Source organism: Delphinapterus leucas, chromosome 12, assembly GCF_059928025.1.
Source record: "Delphinapterus leucas isolate spDelLeu-1000000601 "Yukka" chromosome 12, BTC_Dleu_Yukka2, whole genome shotgun sequence".
In the NCBI taxonomy this organism is placed as follows: Eukaryota; Metazoa; Chordata; class Mammalia; order Artiodactyla; family Monodontidae; genus Delphinapterus; species Delphinapterus leucas.
Genome location: NC_143140.1, coordinates 82699423 through 82720172, shown reverse-complemented (window position 1 = coordinate 82720172; position 20750 = coordinate 82699423). Strand labels below are relative to the sequence as shown.

Below are 20750 nucleotides of genomic sequence, written 5' to 3'. Positions count from 1 at the left end.
AGGATGAGATATCTAGATCTCTCTCCCTCTCTGACCATCTAAAACAGTTTGCAAAATTATATTTGAATATGTATCTTTCTGCATCCTAATTTCACCTGTTTTTTAACAGAGATCCCTCATTCTTCCCAAATTGAAAATCATTCTTCTGCGTCATAACTTCTACTTGAAAGGACCCCTTTTTATTTTTGGCTTATAATGTACCCAATCCCAAACAGAATTTGAGCAGCCATAAGAGTGCTTTGCCTTGAATTTCTAATGTGAAATTTAGGATATGTATGATCACAAGTAACACTTTTACTGACTATTGACCAATACAACCAATGTAAATTCCAGAGATAAAAATAAATTACTCCTGATTTCGCTGAATAAATGGAAAGCAACTCAAAAAGTGCTAATCCCATCCCTACCCTCCTTGGGTTAAAGAGGTAACAGTAGCAGAAGCATGGGGATATATTCATCTTTTGAGTCGTGTCATTCTGACCTAGAACAGACCTGTTGCCCCATAAGCCTGTTGCACAGCTGTCTTCTTCAGTCTCCCTTTACTACCGTTCTGAGAATTTCTTTCACTTCTCCCTTCTGCTGGGTCTTCTCTTTCCTGAGCTTCAGGTCTTTCTCTTTACTGTATTGCTTCCTTGTTTCCTTAGTGCACATCCTTACTAAGAAAGGATGCGTGCTACATATAGTTTTCAATGTTTTGCATGTCTGAAAATGTTCCAGTCATATGCTCACATACTACTCATAGCCTGGCTCTTTATAGAATTCTTGGTCAGTTCTTTATAGAGTTTGGAGGCTTTTGCTCCATTGTTTTCTAGCTTCCAGTGTTGGCTTGAGGAATTGAAAATTGTTCTAATTCCCGAAGGTCTCAGTGTTCTGAAATTTCACAGTGACATGCCTTGGGGATGGTCTGTTTCATCCACTGGGCTGGGGGCTCAGTGGGCTCTTTTGATCTGGCAGCTCTCATCTTTCTATTCTGGAACATTTTCTAAGAGTTATTTAAATAGTTTTCATCCCTCTATTTTATCTGCCTCCCTTTCTGAAACTCCTTTTAGGCAGATGCTGGATGTTCTGGTCCAATCCTAACTTTCTTATCGAGGGACATTTCTCTCTTTGTCTTTTTGCTCTGCTTTCTGGAAACTTCCTCAGTTTCAACTCTAAACTTTTCTGTTGACTTCTGCATATCTGCTCTCATGCATTTAATCTTCTCAGAGACTGGGAGGTAGTATCCATTTTTGGGTAGTATCCTGTTCTTTTTTAAATAGATGCATTGTCTTTTATAATCTCTCTGGTATATTAGTGATTTGGGGGTTGAAAGGGTTTTGGAGGGACTTGGGGGGAGTTTTTTATTTGTTGGTTTTTCCTGTATAATCTATTCCCCTCCAGGTTGCTTTTAATTTGTTTGCCTATTTTGGTCTCTGTCTTTCATGTTAGAGGCTTTTCTCAGCTGTATGGAAATGCTTTGTTGTCTCTTCACATTTAGGATGAGAGACTGAATGGGAACTTCATGAATGGATGGGGCTTGACAATTTTGAGATTTATTGAAGGATGATCTGTGTGGGCTATTGGAGAATCCTTGTGTCAAATTTTTTAGGTCTTTTCTGTTGGTCTTTTCATATTCTCCCGCCCACCCACTTCTGTCTGGAGAGTAGAAACAAGGCTTCAGCACTCTAGGAGACGTAGGGGATCCACATTCAGCATTCAGTGGGTGTTGTCACTTTATCCCCTTGTTTTCAGTCAAGGACTCAAGCCCACAACTGTGCCTGGTGCCCCTCAGTCCAGAGACATCTGTTTTACCTTCTTGAGAAAATGAACTTTCAGTCTTTCGCCAAGGAAGGGAAGAGCCAGTGTGGAATGCGGAAGGGGACCTGGGAATCGAAGTGCTCTCTAAGCAGCTTTCCACCAACCCTCCTTATTTAGCACCTGCCCCATGTTGCCCAGGGTTCCAGAGATTCCTGTTGCTTTAATTTGGTGATAAAGAAACCCTGCTAGCTTAGGATTCAGCTTTCTCAGATTTCCTAAGTCAATTCCCACGTATCCTTCTGATTTTCAGCTGGAACATTTTGTTGGTATTACCCTCTTTTCTGTTTCCTTACCCTTGTAGATTTATGAAGGAAAAACACCCCAGAAAACAAGCAAACAAAATATTGGCAGTGGTTGTAGTGGGGACTCAGGAAAGAGAAAAGAAGACACGTGTGTTTCATCTGCCATTTGGAGTCCATATTCTTTTCATCCTTCAAGGGCAGCTGCGGTTGCTTTTCTTCCAAAAGCCTTCCTCAACTGCTCCAGGATTCACTGGTGTCTCCCTGCTCCGAAGTCCTCTAACAGGGATGAGCTGCAGCAAGCTTAGTACATAACTGTATTCAGCCTTGTTTCCTTTTCTTCTGTTTCCTCAGGCTTCCTAAGCAGACTGGAAGCTCCTTGAAGGCCAGGTTGATGCCTTGTCCTGCTTCTGTAGACCTCACCCTGGGAAGACAAGGCTCAGCGCTAGCTGTCACATTCATACTTGATTGCTTGCCCTCCCATTTCACAGTGGAGTAAGCTCTCTCTGACCGTGCTGTAACATAGTTTCCTCTTTCCTCGCTGCATCTCGCTTCAAAGATGCTCAAAACCACATTTCAGAAAACCAGAACACAATCCCCTAGAACATCTTAGGCAAATACCTTTCTCTAAAGACGTCCTAAAATCATGCTTCTTCTTCAGGGCGCTATTCATCATTTCCCTTATTTGTTCAAGGAAGCCATTGTTCTCCCAACCCTCCATGCCAAGCCCTTCCAACCTCCTTACCTTTTTTTTTTTTTTAATTTATTTTTTTTTAAGATGTTGGGGGTAGGAGTTTATTAATTAATTTATTTATTTTTGCTGTGTTGGGTCTTCGTTTCTGTGTGAGGGCTTTCTCTAGTCGTGGCAAGCGGGGGCCACTCTTCATCGCGGTGCGCGGGCCTCTCACTTATCGCAGCCTCTCCCGTTGCGGAGCACAGGCTCTAGACGCGCAGGCTCAGTAGTTGTGGCTCACAGGCTTAGTAGCTCCGTGGCATGTGGGATCCTCCCAGACCAGGGCTCGAACCCGTGTCCCCTGCATTAGCAGGCAGATTCTCAACCACTGCACCACCAGGGAAGCCCCAACCTCCTTACCTTTAAAATATCTGATTTGTAGTATAATAAAGGGCCTTCTTCACTTTTCTGTTTAATAGGGGACCATCATTTTTATGTTGCATGGAAAATGTTTTAGGTGGAGAAGAGAGGAACAAATAAGGAGACACGATAATCATACTTTGCATGGCAAATTGCTTATGGGAGTTTTAATAAAATGTCATAAATCTTATATAGGCAATACAGCAGGCTGAAGATGGGCTAAAGGAATTGGATGCGGGAATCACTGAGTTGAAAAGGCGTGGTGACAAGCTGCAGATTGAGCAGCCCTGGGTGCAAGAACTCTCCAAACTCCAGGTACAGTTTTCTTCCAATGGCATTCAGCTTCAATGGTACATCTTAACTGGAAGTCAAGAAAGAATTCTTTTCTCTGATTTTTCAGGCTTTCTCTATAAAATTCATGTCATTTAGGCCCAATTTTTCTTCCAAGTAACTCTTAGAACATTTTCTGAAACTTTTATCATATTTAGTACAATAAAATAAATTGACATATCTTGAGATTTACTACAGGGCAGTCTGTGTGCATTTGTTGGAGGACCCTTGTGTCAAATTTTTTAACTCTTTTCTTGTATTTTCTTGTATTCTCATGCTTTGAAGATTTTTCTGACATTATTATTATTCCGATGGCTAAGCATTATAGCATAGTTTAGTTGTGGCATATTATTTTCTACTGTAGAGAATTTAATAACTGGCAATCCTACCTAGAAAAGTTTAAAAAAGGCTACCTACCCTGTATTGTACTACACCCAAAAAAATTTTAAGGAAAAAATCCTTAAGCTAATACTTTTAGAAAGTGTATTTTCTCAAGTTCAAAATTATAGTTTATATTTCATACATGTTTGAATGGAAAAGAGACATTGTTTCAATTCCAGAACAACAGCAAAAAATTAAAGGTAGCTGAAATCCAAACAGACTCCCTGGCATCTTTCAGGAGTAGAGAATTAACACTTTGGATTAGTGTTTTTCTAAATCTGGCACTTAGGCAAGAATCTGACCTCAGGTTGGTAGGACGATACTGGGATAGTAAACCAGCAAAGTGTAGCATCTGAAAGTCAACACAGTTAAGTTATATTAAGAAAAAATATGTGTGTGTGTCAGGTTTTCTCTGCACACACGCCTTATTACAGAACCATTGAGGGATTAATAGTATGAGTCCAATACGGGGTCACAAGTTCTTACTTTTGAGAAAATAAAATACCTCTTATTTTAAAAAGAACATTTTTATTGCAACGATCTCATTCCATTATCTAACATTTCATCATGTGATGAGCCCATGGCCCCGACTCTGTCCTTTTTAGACAGTTTTCTGACAGTACTTAAATGTCAGGTGTAAGAGTCAAGCGTCATAGCTGCAAATAGGCATTAAAGTTGATCTTTTCCAGATTGAGGCATTTGGGCCTGCTAAACCTTAATATAATACGTTCATCAGGTCCATACGGCTCAAATAAATTTTGTATTTGGTGTATCATCGTCCGCTAAAATGTCTTCCCTGCTTAAATAGTTATTTATTTACCCCACCACATTTGGCAAAAACATTGCCTTTTTAAGTTTTAAAGGCTTTCTGCTCCCATTAAACTCCTCTGTTTCTGTAGCTCTTTATTTAAGGAATAGTCCCAAATCTGATTATTACTTAGCAGACCAAATGTTGAGGATGCTCTATTCAGTTACTCTAAAATTAGAAAATTTGAGAGCATGACAAAACTTAAAACTACATTTTCTATGACATTTCCCTCAGTCACAAGAACAATTTTTCAGCGTTTTAACCCCACGGAAACTATTGACATCCTGTGAGCACGGGTGTTAAACGTACCTCATGAAGAGGTAGGTTTGAATTGAGCGTGAGTATCTGTCTGTTTCTTAGGACATGTACGATGAGCTGATGATGACCACTGGCTCCCGGCGGGGCGGCCTGAACCAGAATCTTGCACTGAAGGGTCAGTATGAAAGGGCCCTGCAAGATCTGGCTGACCTGCTGGAGACCGGACGCGAGAAGATGGCAGGAGACCAGAAAATTATCGTGTCTTCCAAAGAAGACATCCAACAACTACTTGACAAACATAAGGTAAAAAAAAACAAAAACAGAGAGAAAGAAAATGTAGTTTTGAAAGCACGTTCTCACTCACTGACATATATTTAGTAAAACCTAACATCATCAATCGTTCATGAGTTTCTACTCATATAAGTTACTCTTTAAAATGGTCAACAAATGTATATTCAAGCCCACTGGCACTCAATAGCACAGAAAAATTAGAGAGTATATATTCCTATAATTCTGTAAGTGAACAAAGAATACCAACCATACCAGTAATTTTAATGATCACTGTCAGCCATGCTTTCTCCTTCGTAAACTGCAGTGGACAGGAAACCCAGGGACTCTCTTCAAAGGAGCCCAGCTTCATTCTTAACTCTGCCCTTTTCCTTTGCATCCCTCACGCCCATGTGTTCATCTCGTCCTAGGTGTTCTCTCTGCTTTCCCTTGTCCTGGCTGAGAACTCCCCACTCTGCTCTGGGAATGCAGAGCTGCCCACTCAGCTCTGGACTGGCTTTATGTCTGTTACATGCATCACTTTGCTCTTCTGGTCCTTAAGTACATGCGCCTCTGGTTACCGTGGGCCTCAGGAGTTTCTTCCTGGGGACAGCAAGTGCTTTTCCTATATAACCAGACTTGGGAAGCCTGAGAGTGTTCCATCAGTGTGTACCGTAACCAAGTTCAGGTTAGACACTGCTCCTTAGTGAAGGAATGCCTGTTTAATGCGCACACACACACACACACACACACAAATTGCATTATTAGTAATATTACAAAAATAACAGTTTTGCCAGTTCAGAGACTCAACCTCCCAGATAGTGGAAATTTCTTATGAGGAAACTTTAAAGATTCCCTAAGATTACAGACGATTATCATTCTACCATTACGTAGCTCTTTGGTGGCTTATAAAGGTAGATTTGGGGGTGGGGGTGGGGGGGCGGCGTGGAGAATTGTACTTGTTGCTACTTTTCCCAGAGGTTTTTGTCCAAAACTTTGTGATTTATTAAAGCCTTATCATTTGGCTTTGAAAACTTTGCTTTAAAGTTCACAGCTGGTTTTTCTCAAATCTTTGACCATAGCAATAAAATATCATCCTGAGTTATTCCAGAGGGGAAACTGGGATCAATGAGTATAAATAACAGAGAAATAAAGCTCAGTAGATGAAGAACTCTAAAAGGAGTAGGCTGCCATTGAACACACCCCCTCCTGGCCATGAGAAGTCCATCCAAGGCTGTCAGGGGGAGACGGGGTTGTAATAGGAATATCGGCTTTCTGTGAACGTTGGGCTAAATGACTTCCAAGTTCTCTTCCAGCTTTAAGATTCTATGATATAGTAATTGTCAGTTGAAGATAATGGTTCTAGCTTCTCCTGACCAGACCATTTTCTGAGGGAGAGCTCTGTGTGACCCTGGGCATGTTGCATTAGACTGAGTAGCGCAGAGTCTGTAAAGTGGGAAATAAAACTACCTATCTTAAGGGGTTGTTAGGAGGATTCAACGAGTTAGTTGCCGAAGTGTTCATAGGGCACCTGGCACGTAGTGTTAGCTGGCACTCAGTGTTAGCTGATGTTAACGATCCCTGGTCCTTTAGTTTCATCCGTGGTGCTGGGAACAGGAAATGGGATTACCTTCTCCCCATCTTCTGGGGATTTTTATGTATAGAAAGTAATATTTTAAAACACATTTGTAGGGTTGTGCAAGGCCTGCAGTTCTGCTGTGTGTAGGTATGTTCTGAGGGAAATTTAAAAATATGAATGCCAATTGGTGTGTGTCCAGCTGTGCTTGGCCATGAGTATTAAGTACAAAAGAGTAGAGCTCAAGCCCAGCCCTGGAGGAAGAAAAATTGTGAATGTGTCAAGTGAGGACATTGCAGGAGGTAGAGGGCAGGCAGAGGCTGAAGGTGGGGAGCGGCCTCTCATGTGTCCCAGGGACAAAGGAGGCCAGTGTCTGTGGTGGAGGAAGCAAGTGTCCACCCAGATGGTACCAGGAGGAGTGGAGAGGGCGGACGAGTGTGTCAGCAGCAGCTCGCTTCTCAAGGGCTCTGTTCTGGGGACAGAGTATCTGCAGTACAGCACAATGTAGGTGCTTTGAGTGGGCGCCAGGAGAGGCCAGTTAGGAGGCTGGACCCCCATCCCACCCCACCCCACCCCCGTCTCTGCAGGAAGCGGTGAGTGCCTAGGTAAGTGGAGGCCAGCAGGGGAGGACCACTATCACCCATATATTAGCCAAGTTCCATCAGCTTCCAGGTTTGAAGCAATTTTTATTGTAAGGTAGTAAATGAATGAGTTGCTGACCTCTTTCTATCTGAAAAATTGCAGGAGTACTTTCAGGGCCTGGAATCTCATATGATCTTGACTGAAACACTCTTCAGGAAGGTTATCAGCTTTGCGGTCCTACGGGAAACTCAGTTCCACACAGACCTGATGGAGCAGGCTTCGGCTGTGCTCAAAGGGGCTCACAAGAGGGGTGTGGAGTTGGAGTACATTCTCGAGGTGAGCCCCTGATGCCGCCCCTCCCCTACAGCACACTCCCTACTGCACAGCAGACCCTTCAGGCAAGACACCTTCGTTCCTGCGATTTGCCTCCTATGACCTCGGAGGTGTCTCAGACTCAGCATCACGTGTTGCCTGTGCCCCTGGTGTTTCCTGTCCACATTTAGGTAAAGGCTGTGCCTTACTGTGAGTTCAGCTAGATGAATACCAGTTTCAGACTGGGCATGACGATATTTGGGATCTCGTTAGTTGGACTGAAAGACTGCTGACTTTTGCTATACATTGTTGAAAAAGACTTCACATGATTAAAAAAAGATTTTCCGATTTTAAATAGAATAAAAATCATAATTTTATTTTTTTTTGGCCACGCTGTGCAGCTTGTGGGATCTTAGTTCCCCGACCAGGGATTGAACCCGTGCCCCCTGCAGTGGAAGCACAGAGTCCTAGCCACTGGTCCACCAGGGAATTCCCTAAAAATTATAATCTTAGGATAAGTGATTTGGTATTTCTCCTTAGTAGAATGTCTATACTATATATTCATATTTCTTAAATGTCTGTGTGGGTTTTTTAAATTTGCAAATGTAATGTATTTAGTTCACTTACTTTGGAAAGTAAACACACCCGTCCCTTTCACTGCGGTAAAGGATGAGACTGTGAATTTCAGCTGCCTGCTGTGTTCCAGGTGTGCTGCATACGTTATTCTCTATAATCCTCACAATGGACAAGATATTATTATCCCCATTTTTTTTTAATGTTGAAAATGAGGGAGGTCAGAGAAGCGTAGTAACTTGCCCCGGTCATACAGCTAGTTAGTTGCAGAAGTGAAAGCCCGTTCACAGTGCTTTTCGAGGTCACCATCTGATGACTTGCTTCAAAGCTGTCTTTCTCTTGCCAAAGCAAACCCCCAACGCAGGCATCTCCGACGTGTCTTTAAAGAGACTGTCAGGTGCATATTTGCACACGAAGAGGACTACTCTTCCTTAATGAGGATGTTTAGCTCACAGACTGATGCTGTGTTTCTAGACATGGTCCCATCTGGATGAGAACCAGCGGGAGCTTAGCAGGCAGCTGGAGGTGGTGGAGACCAGCATCCCGACTGTGGGTTTGGTGGAGGAGAGCGAAGACAGGCTTATCGACCGGATAACACTCTACCAGGTAAGCGTCTAAATGACAACTTGGTGTAAAAAGTTGCCACAGTTCCTTTGGAAGCTTTCCCATGGTTTTAACAGCATGTAAACAAACTTGCAGTCTAATATTTTATTAAGTACTTTCAGTATTTGTTTCGTGATATAACATAGAAAGGTCTTTCTTTTTTTTTAATGAAAGCCCCTTTTGAAAATTTAGCCTCCACCAAGCGTTTTCTGCTTGTTATGCTGAAGTCATACTATCCTGAAATAATTACAGTTTGTTGTTTTTTAATAGAGCACTAAAAAGCCTTTTCTTTTCTTATTTTTGAGAGAGCTCTTTTTGAAAACTTAGCCTCCACCAAGCATTATTTTGTGTTGGCGTCACACTATTCTTGAAATACTTTGACGGTTTTAAGTGCACCTAAAGTTATATTCTTAGATATAGAGGAAAAGTCTCAAAGCTTCTAATGAAGCTTGGGTGCCAATAGTTGAAATTTGACTAAAAGGTAATGGGAACATTATGGAGAACTTATCATCTTTAGGGGAGAAAAATTGCATTATCTCAACTTTTGACCCAGTATTTTCAATCATTTTAGCATTTGAAATCCAGCCTTAATGAATACCAGCCCAAATTATATCAGGTGCTAGATGATGGGAAACGACTTCTGATATCTGTTAGCTGCTCAGATCTAGAAAGCCAGCTAAATCAACTTGGAGAACACTGGTTAAATGACACCAACAAAGTGTCTAAGGAACTTCACAGATTGGAAACAATATTGAAACACTGGACCAGGTAATACAGTGACTCTTTTGCAGATTTTTACATTAGTGCTGCAGGGTATTTATAAGGCTGTTGGGTACCTGAGTTGACGAAGATGTGGTCCCTCTAGGAACTTATCACAGAGTTTGGAAAATAAAGACAAGCACAAACCTTCCAGTTGGACCTTGTATAATTGTATAAACATGTACTCAAAAATGTGGCTGGGAGGCAGGCATTATGCAATACCTCTTACCTTTGAGCTGTTGTCTCCCCTGCCTACTGACTGTACATGGGTGGTCAAGTAAATCTTAGAAGGAGAGAAAGAAGAGAAAGTTTATTTTGAGAAGGTAAAGGTTTTCTTGAGGGCAATGGGAGGTATTCAAGAGAGGTGGGGGGGTGATTTTACATAGTGAAATCCTTATTTTTATGCCACCTTTATTTCTAAGAACTTTGAATAACAATCATGTAATAATTTTCTTTTTTAAAAATTTTATTTATTTATTTATTTTATTTTGTTTCTTTATTTTTGGCTGCATTGGGTCTTTGTTGCTGTGCGCGGGCTTTCTCTAATTGTGGTGAGCGGGGACTACTCTTCATTGTGGTGTGCAGGCTTCTCACTGCGGTGGCTTCCCTTGTTGCAGAACATGGGCTCTAGGGTGCACAGGCTTCAGTAATTGTGGCACGTGAGCTCAGTAGTTGTGGCTCGCAGGCTCTAGAGCACAGGCTCAGTAGTTGTGGCACACAAGCTTAGTTGCTCCGCAGCACGTGGGATCTTCCCGGACTAGGGCTCGAACCCATGTCCCCTGCATTGACAAGCAGATTCTTAACCACTGTGCCGCCTGGGAAGCCCAATCATGAAATATTTTCTAAATAGCCTCCATGTGAAGGAGTAGGAGAAAGATATTTTTATTTGCAACTTAGAGATGGGAAAGCTGAAACTCAGAGAGACTGACTTGCTTAAGGTATGAATATTAAGAGAAGGGAATTTGAGAGTGTCAACCCAGGGCATTATTCTCCCAAATCTGTTGTGTCTCCTTTTTTTTTTTTTTTGCGGTACGCGGGCCTCTCACTGCTGTGGCCTCTCCCGTTGCGGAGCACAGGCTCCGGATGCGCAGGCTCAGCGGCCGTGGCTCACGGGCCCAGCTGCTCCGCGGCATGTGGGATCTTCCCGGACCGGGGCACGAACCCGTGTCCCCTGCATCGGCAGGCGGGCTCTCAACCACTGCGCCACCAGGGAAGCCCTGTGTCTCCTTTTAAAATTAGCATTGGTGACTAACACAGGTTAGCACAAAGTCAGAATTGGATGTTTACTTAATAGGCTTATTACTGTCCTTACAGATATCAAAGTGAATCTGCAGATCTCATCCACTGGTTACAGTCTGCAAAAGACAGGCTAGAATTTTGGACTCAACAATCTGTGACAGTTCCTCAAGAACTGGAAATGGTCCGTGATCATCTGAACGCTTTTCTGGTAAGCTCAAGAATCTAAAGCATTTGATTCAGTTTTATTGTTTTCAGGCCTGACTTACAGGTGAAAAGGGCATCAGTTGTCAATGGATGTACTTAGGAAATCAAGCTATAGAGAATTTGTCAGTGTTCACTCTGTGTGTTCAATAATTGTGCAAAATAGTAGGGTTCAACATTGCCTCTTTAAAGCAGTGTTTAAGTAATGTTGGCCTTCATTTGGGGCAAGGGTGCGTTGCTTTTGTTTTCCTCCGGAGTGTTTAATATCACCACTCCCCTTCAAGATGTAAAGAAAACTTGTTTATGTAATAAAGTAGTCTGTTTTCTTAAATGAAGGGTCTGGCTACTCAATCCTGATTTGAACATTGCTGCTTCTTTTAGGAGTTTTCCAAAGAGGTGGATGCCAAATCTACCTTGAAATCGTCTGTTCTGAGCACTGGAAATCAGCTTCTTAGACTAAAGAAAGTGGACACAGCTGCCCTGCGTTCTGAGCTGTCACACATTGATGGCCAGTGGACTGACCTGCTGACAAATATTCCAGCCGTACAGGAAAAGCTCCACCAGGTACAGAAACAATCATCGGATTAATTGGTCATAATTGGTGTAAGCAGTATTAGATGGAAAAGTACATTGACCTGCTTTTGCTCACAAACTTAAATCAGCTTTGTCTTGGACGTCTCGCCTTTTATGTCTTCCATTGTATTGCATATTAACACTATTATATATAAAATAGATAACTAATAAGGACCTACTGTATAGCACAGGAAACTCTACTCAGTACTCTGTAATGATCTATATGGGAAAAGAATCTAAAAAAGAGTGGATATGTGTATATGTACAACTGAGTCACTTTGCTGTTCAACAGAAAGTAACACAACATTGTAAATCAACTGTACTCTAATTTAAAAAAAAAAATAGTGAACGGTTCTACAAATGCCCTATCTATAAATTCCCTGTCTTCCAAGGGCTTCTTTATCATGTGTGTGTGTGTGTTTTAGAATCCTTGTCTGTCCATGTTTAAATTCTTTGTTTTCTCATAAATAAAATATGGGTAACTATACCTGTCTCATAAAGCGGGTAGTTATGAAGATTTAATAATAATAATATATGTAAAAGACCTATAACCTTACCTACAATAGAGCTGACATTCAACAATTAGGGGAAGAGAAGTAAGTAGCTCTCTTATCTGGAAATTATGCTTCTCTCCCCTGAACTCCCAGATATTTTATCTTTATCTCTCTTGGGCATTCATCACTGTGTACAAGGTGTAAAGATGTGTTTCATATAAATGTCTTATCCCTTCTAATCAGCAGCTGTACATTTCTAGAGGGCAGGAAACATCTCACATTAACTTGTATCTCTTTCTGCCCACATAGCAGTCCATAAATATTTTAAATGATTGCTTTTGTTCCTCTCAGTCATTACAAGCATTTGCATAAATGTATGATATGTTAAGGAAGATTCAGGATTCTAAGTATGTTTTAGTGAAAGACTGAGGAAATTGGCTATGCTCTTTGGAATAAACATGAGAGCGCCAAAAATCTAGAAAATGATAGTCTGTAGTGTGGTGGTAACATTCCTGAGTCATAATAGACAGAGATTTTACAAGACAATTAATAAAATACATCTGTTGAATGTTTTGTAGTTACGTCTTTTTTATACTCATAAAACTAGCTATAAAATAAGAATAATATTTTCGTCCTGCTGGTGTTTTGATTAATTAGGTAGTGTTTATGCAATGTTTATAGTATTCGATGTCAAGTGAACATAAGAGGACTATTATTGTTCAGTGTTTGCCTGATGTTTAATTTCAAGCTTCTAACAAGGTTAATATCCAAAAATGTCATTAAGAAGTGTTATCTCTGTTGGTACTTTAGTAGGAATTAATAGAGTTTTAGGTTAACAGGAATTGAGTTTGAATTTTAACACTTGCGACTTCTTCTATCTGACATGGGCAGCTGCAAATGGATAAGCTGCCTTCTCGCCGTGCCATTTCTGAAGTCATGGCTTGGATTTCTCTCATGGAAAATGTTATTCAAATGGATGAAGAGAGTATTAAAAACTCCATCGGTTACAAGGCAATTCATGAATACCTTCAGAAATATAAGGTAATTAAACATTTTTGTTTGTTTGTTTTTAGCTTTGCATACTTTAGGACTGTTTTATTTGAAGAAACTCAAAAACACAAGTTATGGAAATCAGGTCTGAAAGTATATGTTTCATATATAGTGACCGGGTAGGTCTACTATAGTAAGAAAACTGCTTCCGTAGTTATAGGCGTAGGAAAGTTGTCCAGTATTAGGAATAATTTTGAATAAGATTCTGTGTCATTTTAAGAAATCATAAAACTAAATACTATAATTTGTAAATATTTTATAGTGAGATTATATAATTTGCCCAATTCTACTTTCCTACCTAAAAAAAATGTATATTCAATATATCTATAAATTCAAATCTTTACAAGCTCAAATTCAATATATTTATACATTCAAAATGTATAAATTCAATTTATATTCAGTATATTGATATATTATATATATTCAACTTCTGAAGATAATGGGTTATGTTAATATATACCGATTGTGCCATTTGGACTCAATCACACAAGTGATAATATTAATCTTAAGGTTACTTAAGGCTTTCCAACTCCTGGTAAAATATAAGACATTTATACATATAAGCTTGTTTTCTTGTTTTCGCCTTTCCCTTTTTAGGGTTTTAAGATCGACATTAACTGTAAACAGCTGACTGTCGATTTTGTGAACCAGTCTGTGCTACAGATCAGTAGTCAGGACGTGGAAAGTAAACGCAGCGATAAGACTGATTTTGCTGAGCAACTTGGAGCAATGAATAAAAGCTGGCAAATCCTGCAGGGTCTCGTCACTGAGAAGGTGAGCCAAGTGCTCTCTGCTGTCCATGGTTCATGAAAACGCCCAGAACAGGTACACTCTGTAAAGAAAACTCATCCCACGGATAGTATGGCTACACTGGGCACACAACTGCTTCCGAAGACGCTGGCCCTTGAAGGCTCTAACATTTCTTCAGCCCTCTTCATTATTTTGTCTATGTACCCACTGCTCTTTGAATATTTCATATTGTTTTACTTTATTAAAGATGCCTCTTAATGTCTTTTTCCTTTGCCTCAAGTTGACTTAAGTTCTTTACTCGTTTACCAGTAATGGTCATTGATTTATACTTTTTAACATTCATTTTTAATCATATATACAGTGGACTGTCTTTTAAGAATTCTTAATCTGGAGGAAATAGTGACCTGCCAGTAATTTGATTCTAAAATAAAATTGCAAATTTCATTTCATTATGTTTGTTCAGATTCAGCTGTTGGAAGGCTTATTGGAATCTTGGTCAGAATATGAAAATAACGTACAATGTCTGAAAACTTGGTTTGAAACCCAGGAAAAGAGACTAAAGCAACAAGAGCGAATTGGAGATCAGGCTTCGGTTCAGAACGCGCTGAAAGACTGTCAGGTAACTGGTCCAGGTGGCTGACAGGTGCCGCTACACAATTTCATTGTGTACACTGAAGAAATTTGTGGGTCCTGAGAATTGAGGATTCAGTATGGAAAAATGCTGCATTTGGTAACAAATTTCTCTGATTATGTGATTTATAGAGTTTTTCTAACTGTTAGGTTTTTTTCACCTTTTTTTTTTGTTTGTTTGTTTGTTTTTTGGTTTTTTGTGTGTGTGTGTGTGTAGTACGTGGGCCTCTCACTGTTGTGGCCTCTCCCGTTGCGGAGCACAGGCTCCGGAACGCAGGCGCAGTGGCCATGGCTCATGGGACTAGCCGCTCCACGGCATGTGGGATCTTCCCAGACCGGGGCATGAACCCGTGTCCCCTGCATTGGCAGGCGGACTCTCAACCATTGCGCCACCAGGGAAGCCCTCACCTGTTTTTATAAATTTGAATTTATGAGTTTTCAGATACACTTGTACGTAGAGAATCCTTCTATACTGATCATCAGATTTAATAATTATCAAGATTTTGACATACTTGCCTGCATTATTTCTTTTCTTTGTAAAGATTTTACAGTGAATCCCAGACATCATGTCATTTTCTTTTTTAATTGGCTGTAAATGCATGAGTTTATTTCTGGAAGCTAAGTTCCATTCCATTGATCTATATGTCTGTCATTATGCCAGTACCATACTGTGTTTGTTGTTGTTGTTGTTTTTAAATAGATCTTTACTGGAGTATAATTCCTTCACGATACTGTGTTAGTGTCTTTTGTACAGCAAAGTGAATCAGCCATATGCATATATATGTCCCCATATCCCCTCCCTCTTCAGCCTCCCTCCCACCCTCCCTATCCCACCCCTCTAGGTGGACACAAAGCACCGAGCTGATCTCCCTGTGCTATGCGGCTGCTTCCCACTAGCTATTTTACATTCTGTAGTGTATATATGTCGATGCTACTTTCACTTTGCCCCAGATTGCCCCTCCCACCCCGTGTCCTCAAGTCCATTCTCTATGTCTCCCTCTTTATTCCTGCTGTGCAACTAGGTTCATCAGTACCATTTTTTTTTTTTAGATTCCATATATATGCGTTAGCATATGGTATTTGTTTTTCTCTTTCTGACTTACTTCTAGGTCCATCCACCTCACTACAAATAACTCAATTTATGGCTGAGTAATATTCCATTGTATATATGTGCCACATCTTCTTTATCCATTCATGTTGATGGACATTTAGGTTGGGTCCATGTCTTGGCTATTGTCAGTAGTGCTGCAGTGAACATTGCAGTACATGACACTTTTTGAATTATGGTTTTCTCAGGGTATATGCCCAGTAGTGGGATTGCTGCATTGTATGGTAGTTCTATTTTTAGTTTTTTAAGGAAACTCCGTACTGTTTTCCATAGTGGTTGTATCAATTTACATTCCCACCAACAGTGCAGGAGGTTTCCCTTTCCACCACACCCTTTCCAGCATTTATTGTTTCTAGATTATTTGATAATGGCCATTCTGACTGGTGTGCGGTGATACCTCATTGTAGTTTGGATTTGCATTTCTCTAATGATTAGTGATGTTGAGCATATTCTCATGTGCCTCTTGGCCATCTGTATGTCTTCTTTGGGGAAATGTCTATTTAGGTCTTCTGCCCATTTTTTAACTGGAGTTTTCTTTTTATATGATAGCTCCATGAGCTATTTGTGTATTCTGGAGGTTAATCCTTTGTCTGTTGTTTCATTTGCAAATATTTTCTCCCATTCTGAGGGTTGTTTTTTTGTCTTGTTTATGGTTTTCTTTGCTGTGCAAAAGCTTTTAAGTTTAATTATGTCCCATTTGTTTATTTTTGTTTTTATTTCCATTTCTCTAGGAGGTGGGTCAAAAAAGATCTTGCTGTGGTTTATGTCAAAGAGTGTTTTTCCTATGTTTTCCTCTAAGAGTTTTGTAGTGTCTGGACTTACGTTTAAGTCTTTAATCCTTTTGGAGTTTATTTTTGTGTGTGGTGTTAGGTAGTGTCCTATTTTCATTCTTTTACATGTAGCTGTCCAGTTTTCGGAGAACCACTTATTGAAGAGGCTGTCTTTTCTCCATTGTATGTTCTTGCCTCCTTTGTCATAAATTAGGTGCCCATATGTGCGTGGGTTTATCTCTGGGCATTCTATCCTGTACCATTGATCTATATTTCTGTTTTTGTGCCAGTACCATACTGTCTTGATTACTGTAGTTTTGTGGTATAGTTTGAAGTCAGGGAGCCTGATTCCTCCAACTCTGTTTTTCTTTCTCAAGATTGCTTTGGCTATTTGGGGTCTTTTGTGTTTCCATACTAGTTGTAAAATTTTTTGTTCTAATTCTGTGAAGAATGCCATATGTAGTTTGATAGGGATTGCACTGAATCTGTAGATTGCTTTGGTTAGTATAGTCATTTTCACAATATTGATTCTTCCAATCGAAGAACATGGTATACTTCTCCATCTGTTTATGTCATCTCTGATTTCTTTCATTAGTGTTTTATAGTTTTCTGAGTACAAGTCTTTTGCCTCCTTAGGCAGGTTTATTCCTAGGTGTTGTATTCATATTTTTGTTGCAATAGTAAATGAGAGCATTTCCTTAATTTCTCTTTCTGATTTTTCGTTGTTGGTGTATATGAATGCCAGAGATTTCTGTGCATTAATTTTGTATCCTGCAACGTTACCAAATTCATTGATTAGTTCTAGTAGTTTTCTGGTGGCATCTTTAGGATCTTCTATGTATAGTATCATGTCATCTGCAAAGAGTGACAGTTTTACTTCTTTTTTTCCAATTTGTATTCCATTTATTTCTTTTTCTTCTCTGATTGCCATGGCTAGGACTTCCAAAACTATGTTGAATAGGAGTGGCGAGAGTGGACATCCTTGTCTTGTTTCTGATCTTAGTGGAAATGCCTTCAGTTTTTCACCATTGAGAATGATGCTTGCTGTGGGTTTGTCATATATGACCTTTATTATGTTGAGGTAGGTTCTCTCTATACCCTTTTTCTGGAGAGTCTTTATCACAAATAGGTATTGAATTTTGTCAGACTCTTTTTCTGCATCTATTGAGATGATCATATGGTTTTTATTCCTTAATTTGTTAATGTGGTGTATCATATTGATTGATTTGCATATATTGAAGAATCCTTGAATCCCTGGGATAAATCCCACTTGATCATGGTGTATGATCCTTTTAATGTGCTGTTGGATTCTGTTTGCTAGTATTTTGTTCAGGATTTTTGCATCTATGTTCATCAGTGATATTGGTCTATAATTTTCTTTTTTTGTGATATATTTTTCTGGTTTTGGTATCAGGGTGATGGTGGCCTTGTAGAATGAATTTGGGAGTGTTTCTCCCTCTGCAACTTTTTGGAAGAGTTTGAAAAGAATCAGTGTTAGCTCTTCTCTGAATGTTTGATAGAATTTGCCTGTGAAGCCATCTGGTCCTGGACTTTTGTTTGTTGGAAGATTTTTAATTGTGCTTTCAATTTCATTGCTTATGATAGGTCTGTTTATATTTTCTAATTCTTCCTTGTTCAGTCTTGGAAAATTGTACCTTTCCAAGAATTTGTCCATTTCTTCATGGTTGTGCATTTTATTGGCATATAGTTGTTTGTAGTAGTCTCTTATAATCCTTTGTATTTCTGCAGTGTTGGTTGTGATTTCTCCTTTTTCATTTCTAATTTTATTGATTTTCATCCTCTCCCTTTTTTTCTTGATGAGTCTGGCTAAGGGTTTATCAATTTTGTTTATCTTCTCAAAGAACCAGCTTTTAGTTTTATTGATCTTTGCTACTGTTTTCCTCATTTCAATTTCATTTATTTCTGCTCTGATCTTTATGATTTCTTTCCTTCTCTTGACTTTGGGTTTTCTTTGTTCTTCTTTCTCTATTTGTTTTAAATGTAGGGTTAGATTGTTTATTTGATATTTTTCTTGTTTCTTGAGGTGAGATTGAATTCCTATTAAACTTCCCTCTTAGAACTGCTTTTCTGCATCCTATAGGTTTTGGGTCATCATGTTTTCATTGTCATTTGTCTCTAGGTATTTTTTGATTTCATCTTTGATTTCTTCAGTGATCTCTTGGTTATTTAATAGCACACTGTTTAGCCTCCATGTATTTGTGTTTTTCACAGTTTTTTCCTGTAATTGATTTCCAATCTCATAGCATTGTGGTCAGAAAAGATGCTTGATACAATTTCAATTTTCTTAAATTTTCTGAGGCTTGATTTGTGACCCAAGATGTGATCTGTCCTGGAGAATGTTCCATGTGAACTTGAGAAGAAAGTGTATTCTGCCACTTTTCGGTGGATTGTTCTATAAATATCAATTAAATCTATCTGGTCTGTTGTGTTATTTAAAGCTTGTGTTTCCTTATTTATTTTCTGTTTGGATGATCTGTCCATTGGTGTAAGTGGGGTGTTAAAGTCGCCTACTCTTATTGTGTTACTGTTGATTTCTCCTTTCATGGTTGTTAGCATTTGCCTTATGTATTGAGGTGCTCCTATGTTGGGTACATAAACATTTATAATTGTTATATCTTCTTGGATTGATCCTTTGATCATTATGTAGTGTCCCTCCTTATCTCTTGTAACAGTCTTTATTTTAAAGTCTAGTTTATCTGATATGAGTGTTGCTACTCCAGCTTGCTTTTGATATTCCATTTCCATGGAATATCTTTTTTCCATCCTTTCACTTTCAGTCTGTATGTGTCCCTAGGTCTGACATGGGTATCTTGTAGACAGCATATATATGGGTCTTGTTTTTGTATCCTTTCAGGTCTTGTTTTTATGTCTTTTGGTTGGGGCATTTAATCCATTTACATTCAAGGTTATTATTTTTATTTATTTATTTATTTTTGCGGTACGCGGGCCTCTCACTGTTGTGGCCTCTCCCCTTTGCGGAGCACAGGCTCTGGATGTGCAGGCTCAGCGGCCATGGCTCACGGGCCCAGCTGCTCCGCGGCATGTGGGATCTTCCCAGACCAGGGCACGAACCCGCATCCCCTGCATCGGCAGGTGGACTCTCAACCACTGTGCCACCAGGGAAGCCCTAAGGTTATTATTGATATGTATGTTCCTATTACCATTTTCTTAATTGTTTTGGGTTTGTTTTTGTGAGTCTTTTTCTTCTCTTGTGTTTCCCACCTAGAGAAGTTCCTTTAGCATTTGTTGTAAAGCTGGTTTGGTGGTGCTGAATTCTCTTAGCTTTTGCTTGTCTGAAAAGCTTTTGATTTCTCCATCAAATCTGAATGAAATCCTTGCTGGATTGAGTAATCTTGGTTGTAGATTTTCCTCTTTAATCACTTTATGTATTCTGCCACTCCCTTCTGGCCTGCAGAGTTTTTGCTGAAAAATCAGCTGATAAACTTATGAGGATTCCTTTGCATGTTATTTTTTGTTTTTTCCCTTGCTGCTTTTAATATTTTTTTCTTGAATTTAATTTTTGTTAGTTTGGTTAATATGTGTCTTGGTGTGTTTTTCCTAGGGTTTATTCTGTATGGGACTGTCTGTGCTTCCTGGACTGGGTGACTATTTCCTTTTCCATGTTATGGAAGTTTTCATCTATAATCTCTTCAGATATTTTCTCAGACCCTTTCTTTCTCTCTTCTTCTGCTGGGACCCCTATAATTCGAATGTTGGTGCATTTAGTGTTGTCCCAGAGGGTCTCTGAAATTGTCTTCAATTCTTTTCATTCTTTTTTCCCTATTCTGCTCCTTGGCAGTTATTTCCACTGTTTTGTCTTACAGCTCACTTATTTGTTCTTCTGCCTCAGTTATTCTGTTACTGATAACCTTCTAGTGTATTTTTCATTTCAGTTATTGGGTTCATTTCTGTTGGTTTGTCCTTTAGTTCTTCTGGATATTTGTTAAACATTTATTTTCTCAATTGTGCACCTTCATTCTATTTCTGAGATTCTGGATCATCTTTACTATCATTACTCTGAATTCTTTTTCAGGTAGATTGCCTATTTCCTCTTCATTTATTTGCTCTTCATTTATTTATAGGTTTTTACCTTGCTCCTTCATCTGTGACATATGTTTTTGCTGTCTCATTTTTAAATTTTTTTTATGAGTGGGATTGTGTTCCTGTCTTTACTGGTTGTTTGCCATGAGGCTTCCAACACTGGAGTTTGTAGGCTGTTGGGTAGAGCAGGGTTTTGGTGCTGAGATGAGGACCTCCATGAGACCTCACTCCAATGAATATTCCCTGGGGTCTGAGGTTCTCTGTTAGTCCAGTGCTTCGGACTCAGAGATCCCAC

At 39.6% G+C, this 20750-nt stretch overlaps 1 protein-coding gene across 17 annotated transcripts in view; it reads left to right on the top strand.

Annotated features, from left to right (window-relative positions):
* Positions 1 to 20750, top strand: part of SYNE1 (spectrin repeat containing nuclear envelope protein 1) — a 454201-nt gene that overhangs the window by 328769 nt on the left and 104682 nt on the right. For all 17 annotated transcript variants that reach the window (XM_089922151.1, XM_089922158.1, XM_089922157.1 and 14 more), the window contains 10 exons: positions 3325 to 3444; positions 5009 to 5209; positions 7494 to 7667; positions 8691 to 8822; positions 9391 to 9587; positions 10893 to 11025; positions 11400 to 11582; positions 12977 to 13126; positions 13733 to 13909; positions 14349 to 14504. In XM_089922151.1, coding sequence (XP_089778277.1) covers positions 3325 to 3444; positions 5009 to 5209; positions 7494 to 7667; positions 8691 to 8822; positions 9391 to 9587; positions 10893 to 11025; positions 11400 to 11582; positions 12977 to 13126; positions 13733 to 13909; positions 14349 to 14504 — 1623 coding nt within the window. The remainder of the gene's footprint in view (positions 1 to 3324; positions 3445 to 5008; positions 5210 to 7493; positions 7668 to 8690; positions 8823 to 9390; positions 9588 to 10892; positions 11026 to 11399; positions 11583 to 12976; positions 13127 to 13732; positions 13910 to 14348; positions 14505 to 20750) is intronic.